The following is a 19,047-nucleotide window of genomic DNA, read 5'->3' as shown; positions in this document are numbered from 1 at the left end:
CAATGCAAAATTTGAAACGTAACATGGAACGTAAAGTTGCCTTGCGAGAGAATGAGCTCTACTTTTGCTCGGTATCCAAAAGTAGAATTTGTAGGAGAGGAGGTATGGGGCTCAGGATGCAAATCCGGTCGGGGTTCCTGCTGAGATGCGCAAATTTGGCAGCGAACCCCGACGACCTCACCAAGTTTATGGTTGTTAAATTTGAACGAGCTAGAGAAAACACATTAATTATACGTGGGTTTCCAGTCACAAACATAAAAGTTATGCATCATCATCCGATTCAGGTACCGATGTCTCTAAATGTTTTTGACACAACGACAACAGAGCCAAAACTGGGACCGATAAAGATGTTTAACACAGAGAATTTAGTCTGTAAGCTTAGCATAGTTAAAATGATACACAAAAATACTGCGTTCTCGCCGATTCCGGAATCATTCGCGAAATAGTAAAACAAGATGCGTTAGATGTTTAATTTAGATGGTTAATTATTGAATAACTTATTAGATATTAGTATTAGCATTGCGTTTTGATGATTTGATGATTTTGATTTAACGATGACTGTCCACCGGAAGATGATTACCTTTGCTATCTGGACGGCGTTGATAGCCTAAAAATAACACAGACAACCAATAAATTGATAAAAGCCATCATTTTACAGCCCACGAAAACGCCTATATAAAGGTCCAGCAAATGGATAGTCCATTTTTGTCTAATTGATCTTCTAATAGCAAAAAGGAGTCGCCACAATTTACTTATAATCGTCGTGTCAATATGGCTACTAAGATTTTGTTAGTGCTACTGTTAGTTTCCTTGGCCGTGGCTAATCCCATCCCGCTACTGTCGGAGGACGCTGACAAAAGGATGCTAGTGCCAGATTACAACAGTGTAGTGTCGAGTGACGCACATTACATTCCGGACAACGAGAACCCTGCTGTTTCTGTCTACGTTGACATACTGAAGGATTCCGAGCATGTGCAAGATCCACAACCTTACCTGACGCTCGATGCCGAAGAACCCGAGGCTGACGCGGAAGCTGACGCGGACGATCCCGGTGTATTGAGCCGCAATCCACCGCTGGTGAATGTACACGTTGGCATCGACAATCGCGGAAATGGAGACGGAAATGGACTGGTCAATATTATTGGGGGCAATAACTAGCGACAGCGTTTGGCGCATTTTGAGTTATTCTTGGTAAAGCGCAATAAATCATATCAGTGCAAAACTCTCTCTGGAGTACTTCGTCCCGGTCGGCTGGCTTTTCAATCTTGGTCCGCAATTCCTTCAAAAGATGTTGTTTTAAATCCAGCGCGGTCACATTTTCACCGGTAGCGCAAACTTCGATCGAACAGCTCTCCTCATAATCAGCATAAATCGATTGTATCAACGTTGGCATTTGATGAGGGTATCTGTTTTCATAAAAAAGAACCAACAAGATAAGACCATTTATATGGGACATTATCACTGGCGGAGGGGACGCTGAGACTATGCTCACCTGCAATACAGTTTCAGCTTTATTCGTCGTTCCACCAATCGGTCCAATCTTATCAAAGTTTCCTGCCAGTACGTTCCGTTTCCGCAGTACAGCACCATTCGACCTCCGACGGTCGATAACATCTCCTTGAAGCCTAATCTACCGACAAAGAAGTCCCTCAATTCTACAGCAATGGGTTCACACTTGTACGTTATGTGCAATGAAAGGTATTCCGAAGTGCATGTGATTGCCAGTAAATCGCAATATAGCTCGCCGCTGTTGAATTTAATCCAAAGTTGGGAGCTGTACAGCTCCGTTCGGGGCATCGCTATCGTCCCTACATTTAGTTGTAATTCAGCAATCTCCGATTGGACCGGTGCAACTGTGTACCTAACGTAGCATTTGAGGCACACATCTTCAGCCTGCAGGAACAGAGCGGATAATTCGAAGCACGCTACAAACATAGCCGTTTCCTCCGCAAGCAGCACGTTGCGCTATTGAAGAAGGTAAGATAATGTCATATAGGTTTGCGCCAATTAAAGATAGGGATAACTGTGCACCTTATCAACTGTCCACTCCTGCGCGAAGTTTAGTGGACCTCTAGCGGCGTCTTCCATGGCCATGATTTCATCGTACGATTTAAAATCAAACTCATCATCTCGTAACCGATAAAACCGGGTGGTGTATTCCATCTGCTTGGGTGCACTATTTAGTATCACAAGTGCAAGATTAGCCAGTGCCAATCGCCTACGGAAAACAGAGAGAAATATAAAAAATGTTATTCCCATCTCAAGCGTTATACATGCGGAACAAGTTAAATATACAAAGTCTCAACGTATGGCACAAAACTACCGCTTTTGGGTTTGGTACCGTGAAAAATTCCGTTTTCCGCCGGGGTGCTCATTTTACTCGACGAGTGCCGTCGCCTCCGGTAACTCAGTAAGCGGTGAGCCATTTTCGCAAAGGGTGTTGGAAAAACGAGTACCATCTCGGACACATGGCGCGCCGCGAAGTAGCGCTGAGAATCAAGCCATTCCGGTGCGGACGTTCTAGAGACTCGTTGAATCAAATTAGCACTCTCGCACTGCAGATTCTCGCCAAAACGTTGCTATTCGACCCCGTTGCTACGGGGTGGCCGCTCACTTCCCAAACGCTGAGCGCCGCACTGCAGCCAAAGCCGAACGGCGGCGGCACGAACGGATCGAGCCCGAATGTGGCCGCTCTACGCGTTGCCACGGCATGCCAAACGCGAGTCACGGGCCGCGCGCTCTGGTCAGTTGGACGGTAAACATTGCGCGATTCGCACATCGCGGCCCCAGGCCGCCAAAGTCGCACGGAACAGGCGTAGAAAAAGCCCTTCGAAACACGAAACAGACCCGACCCGAGCGGACAAAACACAAGCGCGAACCGCGCGGAAACAAGAACAGGACAGAACGATATGAACTCGCGCAGCGCCCGGTAAGTTGTTGTGCGGCCTATTATTTTGCTCTTCCGACAGAGTTCTCGCCGCTCACACAATCTCTGTGGGGGCCCCATCGTGAGTAGTTTTGTGTCAAAAACACACGATTCTCCTATTGCGACGGCGGTGGCGCATCGGTGACAGTGGGTATCTGTTTGCCGCCCTGACCGTTCGCCCCGCCGTGCCGTGGTTCTATTTTCGTAAGTGCGACTTTTCATATTTTTAACCAGCCTGACATTCTGAGTGCGCGTATGTGTATGTTGTTTGTGTGCCCACCGCGCCCTTGCCGCCCATTATCATTGTGTGTTGCGCGCGATCCAATCAAAGATACGCGGCCCGACGCTGCTGCCGTTGTTTCGTAACGATTTCCGTAGAGTCCGGCGCTGCAAAACGCGTGCACTGCATCGCAGTGAGCGTTGTCCAGGTTATCATCGAAGGGGTTGTTATGCTTCGCCGCAGTGTGCCACAGCCTTCTACCAGGCCGCCCATCGGTCAGTGTGCGCGGTTGGCTGCGGGAGGTTCACTGCCGGGACCGGAGGATGGCCTCAATTGGTGGAGAACATAATTGCAAAAGGCCATCCAAATTGTGACGAAGGTTTGCGTTTTCTCGTTCCGAATCCGTTTCGATCGAACGAGGCCGAAACTAACAAACCGTGAGTACCGAAAAATGAGTGAAACACGGTTCGTCGGTCGGCGGCGTCCCCCATGTGACACACACTCTGCCGAAGTGCCGATTGCAAAGAAACAATAAATAAATACTGAAGCAAGAGAGCGAGAGAGGGACCGGAAAAAACACGAGAGAGTGAGCAAAAGGCTACTAGATTGGTGGAGGTGCCTGGTGCTGCTGCTACTGGTGCCAGGAACAATGCCGGGAAACTTCAAACAATTATCCTTACACGCCGTTCGCCGTCCTCCGGTGCGTTTCCAGAGACCGGCTCGCGGTGAACACCGCGGAAAAGCGTCAAATACTGAGTGGACGGTACGGAATGGTACAAACTTGACGGTGCTTGGTGCGTGTTTGTGTTCAAGGGTGGCAAAAGTCGTTAGCAGCCACTTGCAAAAAGCATCGAAAGGCAAACAGTCAGGGGTTTGGAGCGAACAGTCAAAACTTGGACCACGAACGGAATCGCCCTTCAGTAACCACGGGCTCCTCGTTGTTGCAGAATCGCAATACACATTGAAATAGTTTAGTGAAACGGCATTCAGCGAAATATAGCAAGGGCAAAATACCCTCATAAGTTGGAACCCGCACCCGCAAAGGCTGCAACAAAAATTCTGATAAAAATAACAGATTATCCTAGTTAAATCATGTCGGGACCGACGGTTTCCTGTTGATCAACAACGTCAATGTCATTTGTGGTGTAAGATGATACCCACAACGAAGACGGAACTCCTCGATAAGTGGTCTGCCAATTTGATGACTCGTGTGAAAGTCTCATCTTTTTTATGGTTGCTCTCCGCAATAATCCATTCCTAACAGTTGGTCGCAGAATCGAAGCGAGAAATGTGTTCGCTCCGTTTCTGACCATACAGTTCAGGTTTTTTGCAATCGAAGGCTAAATGGCGAATAAATGTCTAACCCGCAGAACATTAATTACGGCGAAAATACCTCGCGCCTAGCCAGGTGCCGGGAGTGGGTTTTCACATGGCGGCCCCAACGAGCCAACAAGGGGTGCCAAGCGCCTCCTTCTGTGAAGGGCTACATAAAAGGTTAATTTGCATATCATCGCGCCCGTGATGAGTGCTTTCACCACCGATATTGGTTTCGCCGTTTTTCCATTCGATAACAGTGACGACTAAAAAACGCGTCACAAAAGTAAACTTCATTTCGCACTCGAGCCAAGCCACTTCACTTCACGAACCACGAATGCAGAGAGGCGTGTGAGGCGCGCGCTTATCACGATTGTTTTTGTGCGGGGCAGAGAACAAAAACAAGTGTGTGGAAAAGTTTTTAATTGAATTTCGAAGCTAATTATCCCGCGCCACGGCCCGCCGCAGCTCTTGCTGATGAGACTGAGGCTTCGCCATTTGACGATAACATCATTAGAAGCGTGACACAGTGACAGAGATAAGAGCCACACGGCATGCACACGGTGTCTGTCTGTGGCTCGCACTGCACTTTTGCATAGCGCGGCCACGAAGTGCATGGAACGGGCACTGAAAGAAATTAGAGCATAAGCCAAGGAGCGCCTCCTCACTGAGATGAGGCTAAGGGCAGCGGTGTGCTGTGGGGAGCTGATGATAACCGAACCAATTGAGGCGCAAAATTACATTCTGTAAGATTATGCGCCCGCACACGACAGCGAATGCGCACACGAGGCAACCCCGGCAAAGCTCAATATTGTCGTGTAACGATATCAACACGGCCAACAGGCTGGTAGTCATTGTTGCCCGTTGAAGTACTGCCACCTATTCTTCCAGTAAACGGTTTAAACATCAAGAAGCTCTTGAAGCTCGTCCAGTACCTCAAGTTCCCATTAGAAGGACTAATTGATTGAGCGTCACACGCGCCAGTTGTTTCGATTGGCGCAACCGAAAACTGCGACCGAACGTCGAACAATCTTTTCGACAAATGGTACCCGCCGGACAGCCCGAAGTGTTTCCGAGAATGTGACACTCTGAGTTGACATCTTCAAGTAATCTATTGACCGCGGCTACTTTCAGTTTCCGCCCCTACTTCGCTACGACGCGCAAAACAGCCGCTACCTCGTGTCCGCGCCCACTTCCCAGCCACTGGCGGAAGGCGGATGAGTAAGTTCCACCGCCGCAACGGTCACGTTTTGTACCGTCATTGGCCGCCTTCGTTTACTTCCAGCTCCACTAGTCTCGTCACCGAGCACCCGGCACGGACGGACCGACGGATCGCGAATCTTATCAACCGTGCGTGATCAGATAGCATGTGTCTGACGCGATCGTGGGCACACTAACGCATAAAAAGCGCCAGCATTCGCCCGACATTTGCGTGGAGTGTGCGTTCGCAGGGGGCATTCGCTCAATTAAACTGATTCGTGGCGTATTAAGGATCGTAGGGGCGCAATTTGAGGTGGAGCACGGAGCGCACAGTGTTGTCAGAATCTGGACGGCAAGCTGGCATCACGCACATCACGGGCATTCGCCGTGGTTTAAAGCCAGTCGCTGTTTATCTTACTTGCAACGAGCCCATTATGAAATCGCTGATCGCGCATTGTGTGTAGTTTAGTGGAAGTATAATTTACCGGAATACTAGAAGTGCACCCGCAATGGACGGTGGTCATAAAACGTTTACCTTTTGCGACTGCCCAGCCGGGTGGAACCAGTTTTTGTGATTCCCGGAAAAGTTTACCTTTTCACAATGCAGCATCAGTGACGATGTTGATGATTCTGATAAATGATGAGCTGCCTTTTTTCACACAAAAAAATGTTGTGGCGAACAACATTCAGTTCGGACCAGTTAGAAACTTTGCAACGAGTTCACGGACTTGCGCCAGGCGGCCAGACACGTGAAGTGCGTCCTTCTAAACTGCTTCGTACCTAGCAAATCGGATCCGCCGGCGGCAATGGTACGTTTTTCTACAAGCATCCACTGTAAGTGCACTTAGAGTGCAAAAACACCTGCGATGCCTCTGATACTCGTTCTCTACGCGGCCGCTCAAATCGTGAAACAAAACACCCGACGGGGAATCATATTTCGTTTGAAGAACTTTGTGAACCTTTTCGGTCTACTGATTTCGCGCTATTTAATCTGCATGGTTACGCTCGATTTACGGTGCAAAATACAATCCCGGCCCGGGTTTTCTGTGAACGTTTTAAAGTCATGAAAAAGGCTTACCACTAGAGTTCAAGGGTTTGCCAGAGGCCGTTACCCAAATTTGCATGCAGTAGAACAGACTAGAGGAACAGAGGGCAATTACTTTAAAATAAATTCACGTTTCCACCATCTACTATTGACCTATTGTTTGCGCCACTACTAGAGGAGGAACATACAATCGATTAGGCACCAGAGCCGGCCCGGATTCCCAAACGCATAATAAAACTAACTGTCCACGCACACAAGCATTGTGAAGCGGCACGTAAAACCGTTGGAACCGTGATTTATTTTTAATTTGATCAAACAACATACTTCTTATTGGTGCCATCGGAACCAGCCTAGATCTAGGAACGGAACGCGCAGTGCGCTGCGTATGTTTGCGCTTAATGGTTTACCTAGTTTCAGACGACGGCCAGCTGAGACCACATAGACCCACCTGGTAGCCGAATCGCTACTACCAAAAATAGCACATTTGAGAAGCAATTAACGTGTGCCTCATTTGCATGTGGCTATTATTTTCGACGAAGGTTTTTGGGCCTTTTTTGAGTGTCTGTTTTTCTCATCTCGCGATATTGTATGGCTTAGTCAGGGTTACTAACAGCCGGTCGGTACGGTTGAAGGTAGCAGCGTATAATAGCGTGAACTTACCATTATGCGTTGGGGTCTGTGTTTCATATGGTGTCAGCATTGTGTTTGGTACATAAATCGCACTAAAACATGCTACCATCCCCCCGTACAAAACGATTTAAATTGTCCCATTTGGAAACGGGAACTGAACGTGGTGGCGTAATGGGACACTAGTCTGTGATTGTGAACGTAATTATTCAATCCAATGCTCATCGCCACGAATTACGGGGGGTTGCGTTGCAGCAACAGTGCTGACCACAGTGCATCCTCTGTCCCTCCGGGCAAAGGAATGGCATAGCAAAATGTTCTTAATTAGTTAGAAGATTCAACGATGGTGTGTCCAGCGCAGCTCTCATCATTGTCTCTGTTTTCTGGCCTCGCGGCACTTTGGCGAGGCGTGTTTATTGCAGATGGCGATGGTCCGCTGAAGCTGAGCTGTGAGCCGCACGGAATCGACGGAAGACCGATCCGCTAATCACAGCGCACGCCATCAATCAACGGCCCCCGGCAAGCCCTCCACTGCCGGATCACAAATCGTATCGCCGAAAACCATGCGGCACCTCGAACCCGGAAGCCCCACTGCGACTCGTGCGAGGTCGCAGGTCTCCTGAAGATTGCCCTCCGCTCACACCGCCCTGGAAAGGATCTTCTTTTCTCCTCTCTTCTCACGGTGGCTCGCGGCGAGCGAGTTCGTGACGTCGACCGAGCGTGTTCTTGCTGTCCCTTCCGGCATCCGGCAACGTGCGGACCGACGCGTTCCTTCGGGCACCATCATTTGGCCTTCCCTCCTCCTTTCGTCGACGTCTAATCTGATCGACGGACGATCGATGGACGAGACAGCGGCACGGCTACATGAAAGGACATACCAGGACCAAATGGCGCATCATTAAGCGCCTGTTTCTATTCTTTACCACCCTCTCAGTTATCCCGCTCACCGTGCTCTACCTAATCACCTCCGATCATCTCTATCGATTCCGCCAGTACACGGTAAGTGACAACTTTCGAGACAGTTTTCTTTTATTTAACTTCGCGGGCTCTCTACACTGCCATTCGCTTCGCCCCGCCGTCCGTTGGCCCCGGAGGTTTTGAATATTTTAGTCCTCTCGCCATTACCGCCATTGGTGGCTAGGGGGCACTGTCTTCGTGTCAACTTTCCAAGCCGAACAAACAACCAAAGTGCAACTTTGGGCCCGTGTCCTGAAGCGTGATTTGAAATCGAAGAATTATTCATCAGCCACCGGTAGTGTATTGATGAATAATCATTACGGCGTGATTCGGTGCAAAATCAGTGACAACTTTCCCAGGTTTACCGAGGTGGCACGGGAGTGAGCCCAACGCGACTGTCCCACGTGGACCTGTTCGTAGTCGACAGTGGGGCTTTCGAAATAGTATTGTTTTCATATGCCTTCGTCCGCCTGCCAAACAGCTTGTTGCTGTAAAGGGCCGAGATTTAGCGATGAATTGGCTGCTGAGTTTGTGAAATGGTAAACGACCGAAGTCCCCGACCGGCGCTTTAATCTTCGCATCCACCGCTTCTCATTCATACGACGCCGTGGATTATTTTCGTCTTTTACTCTCTAAGCGCGTTGCGTAGCAGCATCGAAAAAGCATCTCAATTTGTAGGGGGAAGTTGTTTCCTTAGATAATAACGCGACACCATCGGTCGCCGCGGCTTCGCGTCGACTATGGTTCGCCCAAAAAATCACCGACGGCGAGAGCTATTATGAATAGATTACAGAAACATTCTTTGTTGCTCGATGTTGTCAGGGGACACTGCTGAAAATAGAAAACAGTTTTACCAAAGCCTAACGGATACTTGTGGGGATGGCCATTTGCCTCACCTGTGGAGCTGCTTTGCAGTGAGTAACGCAACAATAAATAAATCGGCAGCGCGCGTTTCAGACGCACTGGTTCGAAGCATTATTGAGCTGAACAATTGATGGATGGTTTCCATATCCACTCCAATCGGTACGACGTTCGTTACAAACAACTTCCCGCACGCAGGTTCGTCCTAACCATTCAACGCATCGGTGACAGTTCGTGACCTCAATTCCAATCTGGAAGGTAAAAGGAATAGGCAAAAACAAAAGCACCCCACAATATGCTGCCACCATCCGCTTGTTTCGTGATCCGGGGCCCATTTTCCCGAGGTTCGAGCGAATCCCAGCCTTAGTTTTTGGGTGCGACGAAACGAAACGAAAACAAAGCCCGGTGGCGGTGGAGCCTTCCACCAAAAAGGACCACGACACACGTGAACTGATGCGTACGGAACATCCCCCCGCCCCACTGGCACACAGGATGTCCCATATTTCCATTCCGGTTCGGCAGCCCAAACTTTAACGGTCGCTTGAACTGGACCGAAAAGGTAGCTGACGCTTCGAGAGGCGGGTCGAACCGAAGAGAATCCATTTCAAAAGATTCACCACCAAAAGGCCAATCGGCGGGGATACCGAAGAGTTTTTCCTTGCATTTTCCAACTGCTTGACTTTGATGGAGGATGTTTTCTTGTTTTACCGCCACGATTCCGTTTTTGCTTCAAGCAGCAGGTGACACAACGAACCCGCTCTGTTTGGTGGGCCATGATGAGAACTGTTGATGCGAAAACATTCCACGAACGATGGACGGTGCCTGTTGTAAGGTGAACCGGGCTAATCGAATTATTTGTCCCTGATCCACAACCGGTGAATCTTTCGGTGACTACACCTAACGAAAAGGGATACATCATCGAGCCCCATCCGATTCTCGTCCATTGCGTAATCGTACGATAATCGATTTATTGCACTGACCGTCGAATAGCTCGCCGCGATCCGATGCTGAGAATATCCGGGTTTCCGGGTGTTTTGTCACCTAAAACGAAGGTCGGATGTACAGATCTGACTATTTATGAATAGCATTTTCCTAGATATCCTCGTGCTGCTTTCCGCCAATCGTTGGCAAAAGAACGAGCACAATTTACATACCCCCATCGTACATGCCGCCCATCGGCATCGCAACTGCCGGCCGGAGAAGAGCCGTCTACGGGACAGTGGAGCAATAATTGCCACATAAAGAATTCAACGGAATGGAATGGATTCCTGGACCAGCCAAGCAAATGAAAAAATTTCTGTCGCGCATGAGTCGTAGAGCATTTGTTGAAAATAAAACGCCACACGGCACTAAATATGCTTTCAAAATGTGTCACCACACGTTTTGCGAATCGAGAAAAAAACGGTTCATCAATTCCACTCCCCCCAAGTTGTAAATCGTAAATAAAGAAAAATCGTCCCTACTGGGAGTTGTCGAAGGGAATTCTTCGAACTGGAACTGGGTGAACCCGGGCGCAGCATTCTAGGAAAGAATCCAAGGCCTGTAGAATCGATAAACCATTTCCCACCACTTACGGTACCGTTTGCAGCTTTGACAATGTAGCATAAAATGAAAATTATAAAATATTCACCGATCAATACCATTAACAGTGGAGAAGAAAATGCCACACCGGTTTCGAAGAGCAGAGAGCACAAGTTAAATAATGGCACAATTTTCCGGTGGGTGGAAGAGCGTGTGAACGAGACGCCATTTCTATTCGAAAACGGAAACGGAGGACATCCGCCCCGCAGGCATAGAGAGACAGTTAACATTTGCAACTCGGAAGCCTCCCGCCGGGAAAGGCTCCCAAGTATCACCGGCCTCTGCTGGCCGGTAATGAATGTTGGAGAATCCTGACACTGCCGTACGCTTCTCTGTTGGAATGAAAAATGGCCCAGTGACGGCCACCCCGAACCAGTGTGACGAGTGTTTACCCCAAAGGGGTGCGAAATGACAGGAGCCTAGCTCGCTGTCCGGCCTCAAATTCCTGGTCCCTTTGCGGAGCTGCATACACGCTGGAGGGATGGTCTTTTTAATGTTTGCTCAGTGTGGCTTGCCACATCCGCTGCACAGACTCCACTCTGACAAGTGTAAAAGCTTGTGCAAAGCATTCCGCAACGAATTTCCTTCCCGTTGTGACGCCCGGCTCATTTCGGAAACTTTTTCCATCCGAACAAATGTTGGGTTTGCAGCTGGCACAAGGGAGTGGATTTAGTTTTCGCAAAACTGTGACCGTGCGGAAAAGTCGACGCTCTGCGACTGGTCAGATGTATGATCTGTCTTAAGTCTATGTATAAAGACTTTTAAAAAATTATCCGTCACATTATACTTTATATTTTAGTAAACGAACCGTTCATAGGGAAGCAATCCGGAAAAAGGCAACATCACGAACAACAGGCCTCCAAAGAGGAGCTACATCCCCCGTTCGGCTTGCATTTTCCCGCCACTGGTTTAATGAAAAAAGCTCACCCATTGTTCTCCGTTGCTTGAAGTGGTTGGCAAAAAAGATAAACCCTCTCCTACAGTTCCTAGATAAACGGCCCAGGAGTCCCTGGCACCGTCGTTCTCTCGGCCGTGCAGCTTCCACGATGCACCACAAGAATGCAGGGTGGCAAAAAAGGAACCCAATCCTTCGCCTCATCATGGCGTCCGTTGCGCTTTTAGTGCTCTAACCTCTTCTCATCGGGACGGGAGACACTAGAGGCGTGGTGTCACATTTACCACATTCTTAATTACGCCATAAAAAGAGGATGAACGGCCAGAGGCCAAAGGTTCGGTGCAGAGCGGTGCAATGCCTATGCACGTTGTGGCAACCGGCGGTGAGAGAGCAGAGCCCAAAAGCATAAAAGAAAAACACTGTGCTGCTAGTGCAGGAGCACAGCTTCCCGGGGCGTCCCGAGGTTGTAAAATCACCGGAGCTACCGGAACCGACATAGGGCGATTTCTATTGTTTCCCCCTGTTCCGTGTGGTGGCGTCGGTGACGGTCTTTTTTTGTCTCACAATCTCTTATGCTCCCTTATGCACCACCGGTTTCGGACCGAAGGTTACACGGAAGGTGATAAAACAAAACTATCTGCACAAATCTGCGTCGACGTTGGCTACCAAAAGCCCGAAGGCAGAATGTGACGAACTGTAACGCCACCACGATGGTAGTCAAAAACAGAAAGATAGTGCCGTGATAAGATGCTGCTTGAAATTGAAAAGCGCTCTAAAAACTGACCGCGGTGCATAAGGAAATGTGGTAATTGCAGGTTGGCAAGTGACATGGACAAAACTGTCCGGGACATTTATCCGAGAAGAGATCCTCCAAAGCTGTTGGAAGATATTTGCTTTTATTTCATGGACCTTTTCGGTGTGTTAGGATGGTAAGTCGTCGTAGAGCGCAAAGACTCGTAAATGTTTCCACAAAGCGTGCTTCACAAAACGTGTGTCGTTTTGACACAAAATAACAAGACAAACTTTTAGTACCCAATTCGCCATTACACAGAAAAAGAAATAGAGACCCGACAAATGCGAAACAAAATGGAGACGACATTCGTTCGGGGATTACACCTGAGTGTATTGCACGCAAAACCGCACATTACGCAACGCCCAACCAGTCTGCTGGTACGGTGCTGAGCTGGCCACCAAATCAAACGGATTGCTCGTTCGGGTCAGTGCATTTTGTCGTCCATGGCAAGGACACCCGCCCCAAAAGGTATCCTTTCAATAGTGCACGATAGACATAGCCTCTCCTCGTTTGATAGATCAACTTGAGCCATCACGGGCTGGCACACTTCCAATGCCCGGTTGCACCCTCCGTACCCCGTTGCGTCGCTTCCGGATAAATTTTGCAAACTAAGCCGGCAAACGGTGCCGCAGCAAGAGTGGCCGCCACGTAGTGGCCATTTTTGACATTGATTTCTCGACATCGACATGAATTACGGAACGCCCTTCCGAACAGCGACAGCGATAGGGCTGAAAGTTTATTCTCTTTCCCTCTTCGTTTTATCTGCACCCAACATCCGGACTCGAGCGAGCCGGCTCGGTTCGAAAGCAAGGCAGGGCAGAGATAGTTTGGCAATCAACCGGCCCGTGCCGGCACGTGGCGTGGGAGCTTTTTGCTAAACGATGCACTTTCCTATCGACCACCGTGGCCGGACGGACCGACCCCGGAACATGGTGCACGTTGCGGGGTTTTTGCGCAATCTAGGTCACCCGGACGGACTGAACATGCGTTTTTTCTTTCTCGATCGAACATTTGTCTGCGAAGGTTGATGAAGGTTTTCCACGTGCCGCAACTCAACCGATAAGGTAGCCTTCGTGTCTTTCTTTCGCTTGTTTCAACAATCGTTTGGTCATCCGGTGCCGTACACATAAAAACCTCTTCAAAGATACCAAAGGCACTTCCACTTTGTACACAAATTTGCGGTAGGACTGACCAGGCGCCTCCATTCGGGGGACTCTACCCCACATCGAACCGTATAATTACGCGATACGACAAACGGCAGGCCCCGCCAATATTTACTACATAATAAGCCTAATGAAAACAGTAAAATTTGCATAATCGGAAAACAACTTATCTGTGCCGCAGACGGCCAATGAGCCACACGCACTCGGCCGAGCCTGCTGGAACGTTTAAAGGGTGTGCTCCCCATAAGAAAGGCCCCAATTTGCCATTCAAGCAAATTTTGTCAATAGTTACAAGACACATAAACCATCCGGAGACAGCTTACGCCGGCCGATAGCATAAAGACTACGAGGGCGTCGTGGTACGCACGGCACCGAATTCGCCTCTGAAGCGCGGCGACTGAAGGGCGACAAAATATGCCGCATAATTAGCAAACCCGTTTACCCATCTCCGCACCGTGGTTTGCACCGTAGCACCTGTGACACATCCGCTGACCGTCCAACCATTTACGTTTGACCACCGGAATACTCTCGCTGCTACAGCATAATGTGTATCAAAGCCGCGTGCGGAAGTAGTGAATATTTGGGAACGGTTTAAATCGTAGTGCAGTGATTCTCAAACGGAGAACCGACTTTTACACGTCCATAATGATGCACGAATTAATGAAACCCGCAAAAGAGAATTCCTTTCGACACTGGTTTCTGTTCCTCAAGTTCTAACGAAAAGGTTCCGCAAGGACTTACTGACTACAAAAATGTTTATCTACGCCAAACGATAGTGCTCACTTTCTGCTATCTTTTCGATGGTAACCGGGAGTTTGGGAACCACCGACCTTACCAGGTCGGCATATGGGCGCATGAAGTTGAAATATGGTCCGGGGGCATAGTCGATAACGCTGTGGGCCGAACCATACGGTCAGGATAAATAGTGAGCAGATTGTGCGGATGCCTTCGCAATATTTTACCGTAGCCAAAGCTCGACACTAACGCATTCACGGCACCCGCTCTTTCACAGTTCCACGTGCCAGCCAAGCACTCTTAGGAGTATTGCCTCTTGTATATATGAGGCCACAATGATCTGTGGCCGTGGCTTTATAATGTGCATACTTTGCTCCGTTCTATCCAATAAAACACTTTTTGCTACGGTTTCATGCCATCGATCATCCGGACAGGATGCGGTAGTGTTATGGAACTCGTTTCGCCGTTGAGAGCAGGTCGATGGCGAAAAGAAACCCACAGCAATCAATACTACCGGCAGGAGTAGGAGTCCCGAATGAATTACACAACCGTCGGTCATATTCTCCTTTCGATATGTCCACCTATAACAATGAGGGTTCAATTAACGTGGCCTATCCTGTGCTCGCTCCTCGTCCCGTGCTCAGTACGGTGCCATCATCAGCAATGGATCATCACGCCAGCAATTGCAGCAATTTCGGTCTCCGATCCATCCGCCGGACAACGTCTTCGGTGTGCACCATCTCCGGCTGGCGCAGCAACAGCAGCACCGAGTGCACCCACACGATAAACAGACCCGCGACCAGCTGTGGAAGAACGGTACAATCGGCAATCAGTACCGGTTCGACATGGACTACATGAAGCGCCGCATGGAGCATCGGGTCGAGCGACTGCAGAAGAAGTGCACCGAGTACCGATTGAATGAACCAAGTACGAACACACCGATGCCTCGGCAAGGTCCCCTTTCCAATTGGTTTGTTGACTAACGGCTATTTCCTTTTCGGTGCACATTTCACGCGCGTGTCCAACAGAGCACAACTACAAACCGAAAGCCTGGGAGTATCTGATACAGCATGAGTACCACCTCGTGTGGTGCAACGTGTTTAAGGCCGCGTCCACGTCCTGGATGTACAACTTCAACCTGATGGCCGGCTACTCGCCACATTTTTTGCGCAAAACCAAAGATGTGCCACTGCAGCTGGCGCGCCAGAAGTATCCGCGGCCCACGGTGGAAAAGGTAAGCTCCTGGTGGTAGAGGCATGTGCCCTGTCCCTTAATCCGGTGTACACGGTGTCTCTCTTGGGCTACTGGCACGATTTCTTTTATGATTTTGTTACTCCTTTACCATTTTTACCTTAAACAATACAATAAGTAATAATTGGGGCCGATCATGAACATTAAATCTTTGCAAAAACGTAAACTTGGAATCTTTAGCGTGTTATGTATAGGCAATACGTAGTGAACAGTGACTTTAGATCTGCAGCTGATAACTGTATCGATTTTCTTTTTGTTATGACCACTCTTACGGCGGGAAAGTGATGTGCGTAGGAGATAAACCCAACAACCCGCCGGATGGCATTCAATTTTCGAATCGATATGCATCGAGAGCTATTAGGCTTCATGCGTTCGCAAACAGACCATTAAATATGCAAACATGGAACCGATACTGTGAAAAATGATAATTACGTTATCGATATTGGGTTGTCGAAGGCTGACATGCAATGATCGCTACTGAACCACCCCATTTGACCCAGGTATCTAACATTTGTGTGCACACTTGGTCCCTTCGCAGCTACAGGAAGCCATCAACGAGTCAATATCATTCATCATCGTAAGGCATCCGTTCGAAAGACTGGTCAGCGCGTACAAGGACAAGATACAGTATGCCCTTCCCAACTCGCACCATCACAAGCTCGGCAACCGTATCATCCAGAAGTATCGGAAAGCCATTAACGGAAAGGTATGTCAATCTTCGCCCCATTTGATTGCAGGGTAGAGAACTAAAGATGGCCCTTTCCCTCCGCCAGCCGGTGACACTTCTCAAGTATCCGTTGTTTTCCGAGTTTGTCAATTATCTGCTGGACGAGATCAAGCATCCGCATTTCGAGATCGACATGCACTGGGTACCGATGACGCACTTCTGTACGCCTTGCTTCTTCCATTACGATGTGATAGCCAAGTTTGAGACGCTCGAGGAGGACCAGAACTATCTCATATCGATCGCCCGGCTCGACAGCGTCATCAAGCCACAGTGGAAGAATGCCGGGAAGGGCGCCCACACCAACGAGGTGCTGCTCAAGTTCTTCGCCGAGCTGGACGGGGCGCAAGTACGCGGTCTGTACGACTACTATCGCTTCGATTTCGAGCTGTTTGGCTACAGTGCGAAGGAATACTTTAAGGACTAGAGGAACAGCGGAAGGTCGTGTACCGACCGACAGGCAGGCAGGAAGGCAAGGGGCCACTGATTGGTAGCAAAATTTTTCACAAACGAAATTATTCCAAGCGTCCCTCCCTGCTGTTGTGTGATGATCTCTCATCAGAAGCCGAATGGTTCATTACCTAGCGATGAATAGGGAAACCATGATTGCGTCAAATTACTAGCGATAGAGCGTTCTTGTCCCACTTCCGCACAGTAAAGGGCCAAGGGTCCGAAACAAAAAAGACACAACTGAAAGAACCCACAAAAGACACACGTAAACGCGTTGGCGACAAAGTAAACGATGGTTTATCAGCGAGCGTACAGCGAAAGACATGAAACCCAGCGGAACATACAGCACTAGGATTTAACGTAAGGAGCAGAAAATTAACAGAACAGGCAAAGAGCAAATATTTTATACATATTCGAAAAGATAATCAAAAGCCCTCTAGAGTTACTTAGAAACGTCCATTAGCGGTTAAGTGACGTTTAGCAGCGCGTAACAGAAAGCATATTTTCGGCGAAGAATTGCTCCAATTTTTCCAGTTCAATTAACATCGCTATCAATAGACGCGCGTGCGCCGCCAGCAGACAATGATGTAGATTTTGTAGAATATTTAAATAATTCCAAAGGTCTACTATACAACTCTCATTCCCAAAAGAGAGAGTTTAATTCAATTTTAAACAAAGTAAAGGCTCCCCAACGGGTAGCAAAAGACAAGAGGCGAGGATTATGGAGCTAACGCTACTAAGTGAATTGCGCGGTAAGAAAAGGAAAAGTTTTGAAGAGCAAGAGGCTTATGGATCAAGTGAAACGTGATTGAACTAGTTTGTAAGCTAGATAGCGTGCTCGTTTGGTAGACACTCTAGCCTTTAAATGAAGTTGTTCATAAGTTCCCCCGTAACCGCTTGTAAACGGAGTTACCATACAGTGTTTTGTTTGTCAAACAATTTAATTTCCCCCCTCGCTTAATCACTAGTCAATTTTCGATATACCTTTTACTTGTAACGGAACACAACCGTATCGTTATTGTCTTCACAACCGTAGCACGAACCGACTTCTACCAAAGCTTTCCTATCTTTCGAATATTATACGGAATAATACAAATTTGAACACCAAATTGTTCGCGGAACAATCGTGGAGTTTGCAACAACTCCGTCGAGGTCAAAGAAGTTTTCAAAACCATTTGACGACAACAGAGAATTTAATGTCTAAAAGCTCCTCCAAATCATACTTACCGTTGCACTAGGACGCAGAGTTATCGCTCCACTTCTGTAGCAACGTAACCAAAGGCAGATGGCAATAATAAAATAAAAGATCGTCAAAGTGTCCGCTTGTGTTGGCCTTCTAGAGAAATAGAAACGGGATCCTTGGCGTTCGTGCATACTTACCTCTTGAACGTCCTATTGTACAGCGGCACACCGATTACTAGCCGATCGTTGTGAATCCGGCGCCAGACTTCCCCGTAACGCACGAGCGGGACTTTTTCCTCCGGCAGATACGAGCGCAACAACGGAGGGACCGTTTTCAGGTTGTGGTTGGTTTCGTTGAACAGCTGGCCGACGGAATGCCGAAAGCACTCGAGCTGTGCCCTCCGTTCGCCAGTCTGTTGCTGGACAGCTTTCAACACTTCATCGAAGCAGGCAAAGTTGTTTGCAAAGGAAGTGTCTACTTCGCCCGCTGGCTGAGCCGGGCTCAGAAAATCGGTCACGATCGGTTCGTCACGGCCGTGAACCTCTATCCGTAGGGCACACGATCCGAGGCGGTGCGGGTGGTCCACTAACGTAAACTGTCGCAATTCGTCGTATCGCGAGTGAACAACGAGCGAGCCAAACGCAACCCGACCCGTTCCTTCCTTCGGAGGACGCCTTTCGACAACGATCAGCGTTTGGTCCAGCCGTACGAGAACGAAAACCTTCCGGCAAGCTCCATCGTTGGCGCGATAAATTTTCACACAAACGTGCCGCTTCTTTTGGCTCTCCATGGTTTCGGATTCCACCAGCATATCAACATCCTGCGACTGCGATGTGTCGTCAAAAAACAGGCTGTTGGCCGTTGGTTCTGTCGCCTTAGCGAACCCGACTCCAAGTGGAACCGACCCGTTGATGTCCCTGCGCTGCAATTCCAGCAATCGGCAATCCTTTGTAACGGCATACACCACGCACGTGCGACGGTCCAGAGTAAATTTTTCACAAAACAGTAAATCCTTTTGCAAATGAGCAGGAATCTCTTCGTCGTGATTGCTTCCTGGATTCATTTTCGCTGCAGATTCTGACGAAATTCGCGGGAAATTCTCTCGCGAAAAGTCACAACACA

At 48.7% G+C, this 19,047-nt stretch overlaps 2 protein-coding genes across 2 annotated transcripts; one reads left to right on the top strand and one right to left on the bottom strand.

The window, feature by feature from the left end:
- Positions 1-1,096: 1,096 nt before the first annotated feature.
- Positions 1,097-18,988, bottom strand: LOC131206501 (uncharacterized). Its single transcript, XM_058199075.1, has 4 exons — positions 18,123-18,988; positions 2,032-2,218; positions 1,493-1,965; positions 1,097-1,406 (listed from the first exon to the last, which is right to left on the bottom strand). Exons 1-4 carry the CDS (start codon positions 18,986-18,988, stop codon positions 1,139-1,141), a joined length of 1,794 nt encoding a protein of 597 aa, XP_058055058.1. The 3' UTR covers positions 1,097-1,138.
- LOC131206502 (carbohydrate sulfotransferase 11) lies at positions 2,762-18,046 on the top strand. Its single transcript, XM_058199076.1, has 6 exons — positions 2,762-2,929; positions 7,755-8,331; positions 14,962-15,244; positions 15,346-15,551; positions 16,107-16,274; positions 16,342-18,046. Exons 2-6 carry the CDS (start codon positions 8,197-8,199, stop codon positions 16,717-16,719), a joined length of 1,170 nt encoding a protein of 389 aa, XP_058055059.1. The 5' UTR covers positions 2,762-2,929; positions 7,755-8,196; the 3' UTR covers positions 16,720-18,046.
- Positions 18,989-19,047: the final 59 nt, after the last annotated feature.

The sequence above is a fragment of the Anopheles bellator genome, chromosome 1 (genome assembly GCF_943735745.2).
Source record: "Anopheles bellator chromosome 1, idAnoBellAS_SP24_06.2, whole genome shotgun sequence".
Classification (NCBI taxonomy): Eukaryota; Metazoa; Arthropoda; class Insecta; order Diptera; family Culicidae; genus Anopheles; species Anopheles bellator.
Note: the sequence above shows the minus strand (reverse complement) of the source record. Positions and strands in the feature narration are given on the sequence as shown.